The 10,747-nt window shown below is 41.1% G+C and overlaps 1 protein-coding gene across 9 annotated transcripts in view; it reads right to left on the bottom strand.

Annotated features, from left to right (window-relative positions):
* Positions 1-1,574: 1,574 nt before the first annotated feature.
* The window catches only part of adgrb1a (adhesion G protein-coupled receptor B1a), a 410,472-nt gene continuing 401,299 nt past the window's right edge, over positions 1,575-10,747 (bottom strand). For 7 of the 9 annotated variants that reach the window (XM_052022801.1, XM_052022803.1, XM_052022804.1 and 4 more), the window contains 2 exons: positions 4,319-4,372; positions 1,575-2,506 (listed from right to left, as the gene is read on the bottom strand). In XM_052022801.1, coding sequence (XP_051878761.1) covers positions 2,309-2,506; positions 4,319-4,372 — 252 coding nt within the window. In that variant the 3' untranslated portion in view covers positions 1,575-2,308. Of the gene's footprint in view, positions 2,507-4,318; positions 4,373-10,437; positions 10,518-10,747 lie in introns of those variants that run through there. The other 2 variants (XM_052022802.1, XM_052022806.1) reach the window with 2 other exon arrangements.

Below are 10,747 nucleotides of genomic sequence, written 5' to 3'. Positions count from 1 at the left end.
GGATTCTTCCAGGTGCTCCAGTTTCCTCCTGTATCCCAAAGGCCTGCAGGTTGGTAGGTTAATTGTCTACTGGTAAGTTGCCCCAGTGTGTTGTTGGTTGGTAGAATCTGAGAGGCATTGAAGGGAATGTGGAGCTAAATTACAGAGAAAATTAGGGGGGAATGAATTTGCTCTGTGAACTGGCATAGACTCAATGGACTGAAATGTTCTCCTTTTATGTCTTGACAGAACATGGTGGGTTATGTGGAGAAATCGCTAGGTTGTGGGGGATATCAACAGGTTAGGAAGGGCAAGGGATTAGTGGGTTGAGTGGGAGATTGGAAACATTCAGGTGGTAGTCTAGGGAGAGGCATGCCATTACCCTCAAAGTAGCAGGGAGAGGAATGCCATTACCCTCAAAGTAGCCAACATTAGTCACATCCAGTAAACCAGGTCTACCACCCTGCTTACAAGGGGAATGACAATATGCCCCTCGAATGATGTGGATGGAAATTGTACTAGTTCCAAAAAGGTGAATCAGGACCGGAAGTATCCAGTTGAATTTCTAGAGTGGTTCAATTCTCCTTCGAAATCAAATTTCAGACCCATAGTACAGAAGAAATGCAATACACATTTGAATTTCTGGTGCAGACACTCCAGTTTTTAAATAGAAACCTGAAGGAGCAACTCAAGTGTGTGATTACTGACAGACCTTCTGGTGAGGGCAGGGAACCATGGTGAAATCTTGATCCCTCCTTACAATCACACACTGAGTCAAGAAACAATGATCCTTGACTATTTCATTTGTTTCCTCCTTGTAGGAAACCACAAGATTGCATTTCTGCTTCCTTGGAGAATGGTTAAGTCAGCACATAGAAGCAACTGAAGCTCAAATATATTTCATATGACACAGGAGGGGGCCACTTTGGTCCATCAAGTTCACACGGTCCACAGAGCAATCTCATTCCCCACTACTTTTCCCTGCAACTGATTCTCCTTACATTCCTATCAACTCCCCTCAGAATCTATCCCTTGCCTACACTCTGAGAGCAATTTACAATGGCCAATTAAGCTAACAATCTGCACACATTTGGGATGTGGAATGAAACCAGAGAAAACAGGGAGAATGTGCAAACTCCGTAAATCCAGTACCAGAGGTCAGAATTGAACTTGGGTTGCTGGAGCTGTGATGCAGCAGCTGCTCTGCTGTGCCCCTGGGCTACCCCCTGCATCTTGTACAATACCTGACATACTGCACTAAGCAGCTGGAGGTGTGGTCCAGCAGAAATTATGGCAATTACTTTTGGCAATATACAAGAAAACAGAATTATCAAGAATACTCATTATTCTCACATATCAATTAATGACAGGGTAATAGGGCTAAGTGAATCACTCTTTCAGAAAACTGACAGAGGTTTAATGGCCTGTGCTGTGATATAGTGTGGGAATACAAATATTTTTGGCAAACAATGATTCTTCAAACAATAACTTCTGAAAACAGTCACCAAACAAGTTTATGCTCTTCCAATTCTCATTTTTAGATTAGCTTTGATTTTTCCTAGCCCTTTATAATGAGTTTTAATAAGTACACTGCGTATAGTTTACATTTTTATTAGAAAGGACACATTCATTTTGTGCTCTGAAAACTGTACAGAAAACTGACAAACATGGATATAGGAAACCAGAACCAGTTTAACCAACCATAAAAGTAGAATCTTGTAGGTCAACGATTATTAAACACATGGCATAACATTAGCTTTACTCTGTTATTGTACATAACACTGTTAAAGTTTGTTAACTTAACAGGAAAATTAAACACAGTAGAAAGATATTTAAGCTAAAAGTCAATAAGTGTCATAATTACATATTATACAGCAGGGCAGCCAAGGCCTTGTGCTTTCAATTTATATATCTAAAATCTTGACAGGTACATCACAGTTTTTAAGTATGTTCATTGTATTTACTGTTCGAAATTTCTTTTTTTAATATAATACACAATATGACAAGAAAATGCCATTAAATTTTGATGCAAAAAATGCTTGCATATCAAGCAATCAACACTAAACTGGTTACTTGTTTTTTAATATATTTATATATATATTTATATATATATATATATATTTTTGCCCATTACTGTCTTTGATAAGAGTTTCTGGACTACGAGTACTGTGTTCGCTAGCGTGTTTTCTCACCGCAGTGAGACAACACGACGCTGACTGCATCACAAGGTTTAAAACAATATCTCTCTGAGAACAAGATATCTGTACTGTATAAGGTTTCAAAAGAAACCAATCTGTTTTAAAATTTAAAAAAAAGGTCGCTCCTCAGATCAGACTTCAGTCTGAAGGTCAATGATGTCCTGTCCACCAAGTGGTATCGTGGCTCCTGTTTTCTCCCATTCCACTGTTCTCATTTCTAAGGGAGACTGTTGAGTGGGATCCAGTTCCTTTTTTATCCATGTGGGTGGAGATTGTATTTTTCGGATCCCTTCCCAAGGCCGCTTGATTGGAGTCTGCTTCTCCTGCTGCTATTTTGATGAAAAGCTTATTAATTACAGTTAAGATCATGGAACCAAAGTCCAGAATTAGAACTAAAGGGCTTCCCATTGACTCTAATCCTATAAAATAAATACATGCGAGGTCTGAGGTAAATGCAGAAAGCTATGGAAGCATGCAGTATGTTAATCAACGTCTGAAGGAGAAAGATTATACTTTCAGCTGGGACGCTTCATTAAAACTGAACGCTATCTTTCTTTTTCAAGTCGCTTTCACATTGTGTGAGAATGTGCTCGTAGTGTCAGTTCCTGAAATGGGTAAACAGAGATAATCAAACATTCCTCAGAGCATAATGGTTGCTGTGTGGCCATGACTAAGTAATTACCTTCCCAGCTGAGAGATAGAAGTGAGGTCAGTGCGACACAATCATTTGGACAGAAGGTTTATTGGACGACCATAAAGAAGAGTGAGCAGAATTGGCCGCATTGTGGCTGTGACCTCACTTACACATAAAATTCTGCAATCTTTTAAGCCATATAATTGGTTTGCACACAGAATATGTTCACATCTGAGAGCGAACGTAAAAGAAACTCCAGGCTGCCATTACTGAAATCTCTCCAGGGGATGTCTTGATGGGGCCATAAAGAATAAATCCTAATGAAGTTTGTTCACTTTACAATCTCAGTTGCTGCTCAGTCCCCTGACAGCAGTCATAACTTGAAATAGTCACTACATTAAGAGGGTTGTCCTGTCATGAAGGCTCAGGAAGTTTGATCCGTATTCTTTGGAGTTTAGGAGAACGAAGGGTGATCTTACTAAGATATATTAGGCCCTAAAAGGGTATATCGAGGTGGATATTGGAATGTTTTCACTTGAACAAGTTGCAGGAGTGGGGAAGCATCGTTCCAAGATAAAGTGGTGGTCATTTAAAACTGTGTGCAGGAATTTCTTCTGAGAGAATCCCTGGAATTCTCTAACTTGAAGCATGGTGGAGGTGAGATCATTGGAGATATTTAAAGAGCTGATTTTTTTTGATAGATTGGGCAATTTGGGGCTATGGGAGCCAGCACAGAGCAGGAGTTAAGGCCTGGGGCAGATCAGTCGTGGTCATATTGAATGGCACGACAGGCTTGAAGAGCCAAGTGGCCAACTCCTGCTCCTATTTTCTTGTGCTCTTGTGTTAACTTAGAAACTACTATCAATAAATCTTATGATTTGGTGCAGCTTTGCAATACAGTGCCTGGTTATTCGGAGAAGCCATATATGGCTCTTTCAGAAAAATGGCTAAATTAATCAAAACTTATGGAAAACCTCAATTAAACAAAGCTTCCCTACCTGATGCATACTACAACCTTTGATGTTCCCTAGTACCATGCAGTTTTATTGGTTAAAAGCAGCTGGTGAGTGTGAAGTAACATTATCTGTGAGGTTAGTACATTTTAAAGTAATTTCACTTTATCACCTTTGTAGGTCAGGAAATACCTTTATGAAACTTTTCTCAGCAGACCAAAAACATGCTTTTGTGCAATTTACAAAGCATGGAGAAGGGAAGCAGGCAGGCATAAAGCCTAAGTGGTTACGAAAGCTAAGTGTCGATCACAAAGAGGGTCTCATGACCATTTTATGTTAACTCTATCACTGCCTCTGTCAGTAGCATATTTCCACACAAGCTATTTTCTCTACATTTATTTCTTGGCACACAAAGTACATTGCTGTAAGATTTCAGGTTTCAGCATTGTCATTCAGAACTCTTATTTACTAGGCCATTCAACTGAGCACAGTACCAGAGGCAACCTAAAAACAGTGAACTGTTAAGAAGTCAGTTGAAAAAGTATCATACTTACATTGAGACTGGCTTTATCACTTCCTGCTGATGAAACACTCCATCGTTTCACTGCCTATTAATAAAGAAAACAATTCTAAAAACTAAAAAAGCAGTGCAGCATTAGCAAGGGAAGTACTACAATATTGGACAACCTGCATTACAATAACCTGCTGGAAGAGCAGTAACAACAGTAACCTACAGGTACTCAAACACAAGCCAATCCGAAGATGTTGATGAGGGGAATGATGGGGACTGTGGTTTCAGCATTAAGACTAAGACAATGAATATGAAGTGATTTTTATGGTAACTGCAATTCACACATTGCTCTTACTGAATTGTACAAGGTTCTGACAGGGCTCAAAAGGGAGAATATTTTGCCCTTAGCTGGGGGGAGTCCAGAACCATGGGTCAAAATCTAAGGATACTGGGTAAGATATTTAGGACTGAGATTTCTCTACCACAATATGTATGTAGTCCAAGTCACTGTACACATTTAAGAAGGAGAGGGACAGATTTCTGGACACCAAGGCATCAAAGAATATGGGGGAGACAGAAGGAATGTGGTATCGAGGCAGAGGACCAGGCATGATTGTAAGAAATAGTGGAGCAGGGCTGAAGGGCCTATTGCTTCTTCTATTTTTCTATGTCTCAATTTGTTTTCATCTGAATTCTTGCAGGTAGCTTAGCTCCCTGAAATTAACAAACTCATCTGGCCAACATCACCACTTGTAACCTTGGACTGGTAGTCTACAGGTCAGAAATCCTTGCTAATTAAATTATCATGAAAAATAGCTTGGTGTGACGTCCTTGGATGGTAGAAGAATTGTTAGAAGCACTGTGATATGTTGGCAGTTGTTGTTTGGTAGGTGGCAATCTTGCTTCAATATCAGAAGGTTGTGGGTTTAAACCCCACTCTAGGGACGAGAGCACAATCATCTCAATTGATATTTCTCTTGCAGTAGCAAGAGACAGTAGTAGCAGACTCTAGGATTTAAATGTTAATCTGAGGTCCTGCCTTCCCTTTCAGATGAATATAAAAGGTCCATTTGGATTATTCTTCCAATGTGGGATTTATTTCTGCAACTTAGCTAATATTTAATCTTCAATCAATATAACTAAAACTTATTACCCTACTCATTATTGCATTGATATTTGTGGGAAGTTCTGGTGCAGAAATGGGCTACAGCAGTATCTCCAGTGGCTGCAAGGCACTGTGGACATTCTGAGATTGTGAAAGGCATTGAATAAATGCAAGTCAGTCAGTCAATGCATAATGTCACCACTGTACAATTCCACTGCTTTTAGATTTTTTTCATTTTCTATGATTTACAATTATAATGGAAGAGATAAAATGTATAAAACGATTACAATGTAATTTAAAATGACATTGCTACAACCAGTCAACATTAATAGGTATTTTCATTTGGAACTTGGGCAGCAAAAAAAAATTGGCAGCTTGGTACTGCAATGAGTTTGCCGGCTTTGGTACTCCACAGCACAATTTGGACAGGTACATGGATAGGAAAGGTCTAGAGGGATATGGGCCCAACTCGGGCAAATGGGACTAGCACAGATGGGCATCTTGGTCAGCAAGGATGACTTAGGCCGAAGGGCCTGTTTCCATGCTGTATGACTCTATGACTCTAACTACAATAAAGGGAACGTTCATAATTTCTGTTTATTACATTAACTATGTTAAGTGGTAATAATTATCAAATCTTTGGTTCAAGCATGGAGAGTAGCTGAATCCCAGAGGTGAGCTGAGAGTCAGCAGCAACCGATGTAAAACAGCGACCAATTGTAGCATCAAGAAGCTTTAGCAAAATTGAAGTCAATGAAGATCTGGGGAAAACTTTTCGCTGGATAGAGCATAAAGGAAGATGATTTTGCTTGTGGATGCCACAGATTATCACCTCAGGGCAGCGCCCAAGGCTAACAGATGTCAACTGCTTTAACAATGACTATCCCTCCACCACGAGGTCAGAAGTCAGAATGTTCAAAGATGTGGATGAATGCCATTTCTTTTTTGATCAATGGTACTGAAGTGACCTCTATTTGTGGATGGTAGCTACAATTTCTAAGTCTGAGGATAACACAAAACTTGGCAGTGTCATAAACTGCAAAACAGATCGTGATAAGTGACAGCAGGATATGAACAGGCTGGTGGAATGGCAGATGAAATTTAATGCAAAGTAAAGTGAGGTGATACATTTTGGTAGGCAAATGAGGAGGGATGATATAGAATATTGGTCTAAAAAGGGTGAAGGGGTGCAGGAGAAAGGGACCCTGGGGTATATTGGCACAAATCATTGATAGTGGCAGGGCAGCTTGAGAAAGAGGTTAATATGATATTCACATTTCTGTTATTTATAGAGTATACAAGTGGGGAAGTTATGCTGAAATTTAAAAAAAAACACACTGGTCTGGCCTCAATTGGAGTCGTGTGTTCAATTCTGGTCAATTATAGGATGAGAAAGCATTAGACAGAGTTCATAAAAATATTACGAGAATGGTTCCTGGGATGAGAGACTAATCGATAAACAGATAGATTAGAGAGGCTGAAAAGAAGAAGAAAAGGATGAGGGGAGACTTGAAAGTACATAAAATGAAGAGAGGCCTGTACGGAGTGGATATGGGAGATCCCTTTGGTGGAGAGATCAAGGTCTGGAAGTCATAGATGGAGAAGAAAATTAAGAGGTTGTAACGTGGTTGGAATCTGGAATGCACCACCTTCAAATGTGGTGGTGCCAGGTTTCCCTGAGGCCTTCAAGAGGAAATTGGATGAATATAATGAAGGAAAATTTAAACCTTTGCAGACAAAGGGCCAGTGAGTGAAATTAGAGAGCTAGCATGGATATAATGAGCTGAAAGGCCTCTTTCTGTGCTGTAAGCATTCCTTCATTCTATGATTATTCAAACGTATTTGCAAATCATCAGAAAATGAAGCAGCTTATGGCTGCATGCAAGGTCTGGGTGAAATTCAGGCAGTTTCGCAGAACACCTGCGCTCTATCCGTAACCACGATCTGCATCTTCCCATTGCCAGTCACTTCAACTCCCCCTCCCACACTATCACCGATATGACAGTCCTCGGCCTCCTCCACTACCAGGAGAATTCCAAGCGCAAACTGGAGGAACAGCACCTCATTTTCCATCTTGGAACCTTGCAGCCTAACGGCATGAACATTGAATTCTTCCACTTTAAGTAACCCCCACATCACCTCCCACACCCACCCCCAACCATGCCTCTTCTTTTCTTCCCTTTCCTAGCCTCTCTTTTTTCTACCCCTCCTTACCTTTGACCCATCCCCCGGTGGATCTGCTCTCCCCTCCTCCCCTGAACCTGCCTATCACTACCTCTTACCTGCATCCACCTATCAACACCTTGTGCCCACCCCACCTCCCCTCTTTTGTCCACCTATCACTGCTCTGCTTTCCCCTCCTATATATTACTTCCCCTTCTCCTATGTTCAGTGCTGAAGAAGGGTCCTGACCCGAAACATTGACCACCTGCTTTTCTCCACAGATGCTGCCTGACCTGCTGAGTTCCTCCAGCATCTTATTGTTTTTTCATCTAGATTCCAGCATCTGCAGTCCTTTATTTCTCCAACATTCAAGCACATGCTGATACAGTTACTGATACAATTAACAGCCTAAAGTGGTGACACAAAAATATGTCACAGGGTAAATTGTGATGAACGGCTCACCTCCCAACTCCCTACTGCTCTCTAATAAGCATGTCAGAAGTGACATGAATACCCTTATGTTTCTGCACAAGTGCTGCTCCAACAACATTCAAGAAGCTCATTGCCAATCAGGACAAATCAGCTGGTTGAATGGTTTTCCATCCACCAGGCAGACCCCCAGGATCAAAGGTGACTTGATTCCACTCCAATTCTGTGCGTGACTTCTTTCCACGTGGGCTGGCTGTAGCGCACCAACTATCCATTGGCCTTGACAGAGGGTGGTCTTGGCCCAATGGCAAAGAGATCCAACACAAATGGGGACCAGCAGCTCCATCCACCTTCACTTACCTCTTTCCCTCTTCCTCTCCATCTTAATTGCCCTTCCTAACATCCTTAATAATAGCCTTAAGACTACTGGACTATTAAAAATACGATACTAATGTCCTTCAGGAAAAGAAAGAAAAGTCCTTTCCTTACCTGGTCTGGCCTACATGTGACTCTAGATCCACTACCCTGCCTGAACTTTTCCTACCCTCTTGGATCACAGCAACTGAGGATGGACAATAAGTTCTAGCCTTGCCGACAATGGCTGTGTCCCTTGAAACAACCACAAGCACTAGCACCTTCTCAAGCCCAATTAAGATTAGACAATAGATGACATCCTTGTCAAGGATGCCCGGACAGCAAAATTTCAATAGGAAATGACATAGTGTCAGTGAGTATCAGGTAATCCACAGAGCAGCAGGCAATTTTACATAAAACATAGAACAGTAGAACACAAGAACAGGCCCTTCAACCCACGAAGTTGTGCTGAACTAACTAAGCTAATGACGCCAAATTATACTAATCCCTTCTGCCTGCACATGGTCCATATCCCTCCATTCTCTGCATATTCATGCACCTATCTCAGAGCCTCTTAAACGCCTCCATTGTATCTGAGTCCGCCACCATCCCTGACAGCGCATTCCAGGCACTCACCACTCTCTGCATAAATAAAACCTGCCCCGCACATCTCCGTTGAACTTTCCCCCCCTCACCTTAAATGCATTCCTACGAGTATTAGATATCTCGATCCTGGGAAAAAGATAATCATGTTCTCAAACAAACTATTTTTGTTTCCTTAAATTCAGAGATATTGTATCGATCAAAATAGCGACTCTGTGGGTTAACAACCCAAGCTATTGATCTTCTATATTAAAGCAAAATACTGTGGATGATGGAACTCTGCAATTAAAAACAAACAATGCTGTGATTAAACAGTGGGTCAGCTGGCATCTGTGATAAGAGACCAGTTGTTCAGCTGGAGCACTGGGTGAGAGGCAGGGAGTGGGGGAAGGTAATTGGTATATTGTGACAAGTACCAAGATACAGTGAAAAGCATTTGCTTGCATGCCATCCAGACAGATCAGGTATAGCACATAAAAGAGTGCTGCACAATAATTTTTGATTTTCTTAATGGAAATTGCAAAACTTGTGTCTCTGGAATATATTTGGCACGGGATTTTTTTTTTCGTTTCATCAGCACTGCAGTTTACTCAACGTAAAAAACAGAAAATATTAGAAACATTCAGTAGGTCAGTCAGCATCTGAGGAAGGAGAAACAGAATTAATGTTTCAGTGCGAAAACCCTTCACTTGACTCGTTACTCAGTTTCTCTGTCCACAGATGGTGCCTGACATGCTGAGTAGTACCAGCATTTCCTGTGTTTTTTTCAAATTTTCAGCTTCTGTAATTTGATTTCCGACAACAGTTTGTGCTTATGCCCTCCAGAAACATTGCAATCTTCCCTGCATTCTGCATAACCTGTCGTTCACAACTAGCCATATGCACATCCTATTTGCTCATTGCTTCCATGCTTTAAACATAGCTTTTACCTGGGCACCACCAGCAGGAAAAACATCTTACCCATAACTTCACTTGATGGGCTGCCTTTACATGCCTAGCACAGCACAGAAGGCGGCCATTTACAACATCGGGTTAATGGCAGCTTCTGGGGAGCAACACAATTAGTCCCAATCTCCCACTCCTTATTTCATCATTACCACTGCAAGATTCTGTCCTGCACATGCCCATCAACACCCTTCTGATTCTATTTTGCCATTAACTTGTACTATGTGGAAAGTTTTTGTAGCCAATTAACCTACCAGAACATCTTGGGATGTGGGAAGAAACCAGAGCACCTGGGGAAAACCCAGGTGGTCAAGGGGAGAACATGCAAACTCCATAGATGTTCCTCATGTATAGTAGACACACCTTACTCATTAATTTTCCCTCCATGTTGCCATTTGCATTGTTTACAAGAACCCAGAAAATAGTTGCAGGGGTAGGCTACCTGACGCCTTAAGCCTGCTCCACTATTCAATATGAACATGGGCATCTTGCCCCAAGCATTAATTTCTCTTCAATACCAGGTTTCCCAAAGCCCTGAGTTGCCTGATCCTTCAAATATGTATCTACCTTCTCTTTGAATACCTCCAGTGATCTAGATTCCACAACCCTCATAAGAAAGCGAATTCCAGAGATTCACATTCCTCTGCGAGAAAAAAAATTGGAATGAACCTGAGTTATCATGTAACCTTTATCATGTAACCATGTCCCCTCATTAGAAACTCTCCCACTATTGGAGACGCCAACATCTACCCTGCCATGTCCCCTTAGAATCTTTTATTTTTCAGTAATATCACCCCTCATTCTTGTAATCTCTGAAGAAGGCAGATCTAACTTTTTAAAATCATTTGTGATAGGAAAACTCTCTTATCCCAT

This window comes from Pristis pectinata, chromosome 9 (assembly GCF_009764475.1).
Source record: "Pristis pectinata isolate sPriPec2 chromosome 9, sPriPec2.1.pri, whole genome shotgun sequence".
Taxonomy (NCBI): Eukaryota; Metazoa; Chordata; class Chondrichthyes; order Rhinopristiformes; family Pristidae; genus Pristis; species Pristis pectinata.
The sequence above is the reverse complement of the archived record's forward strand: the minus strand, read 5'-3'. Positions and strand labels throughout refer to the sequence as shown.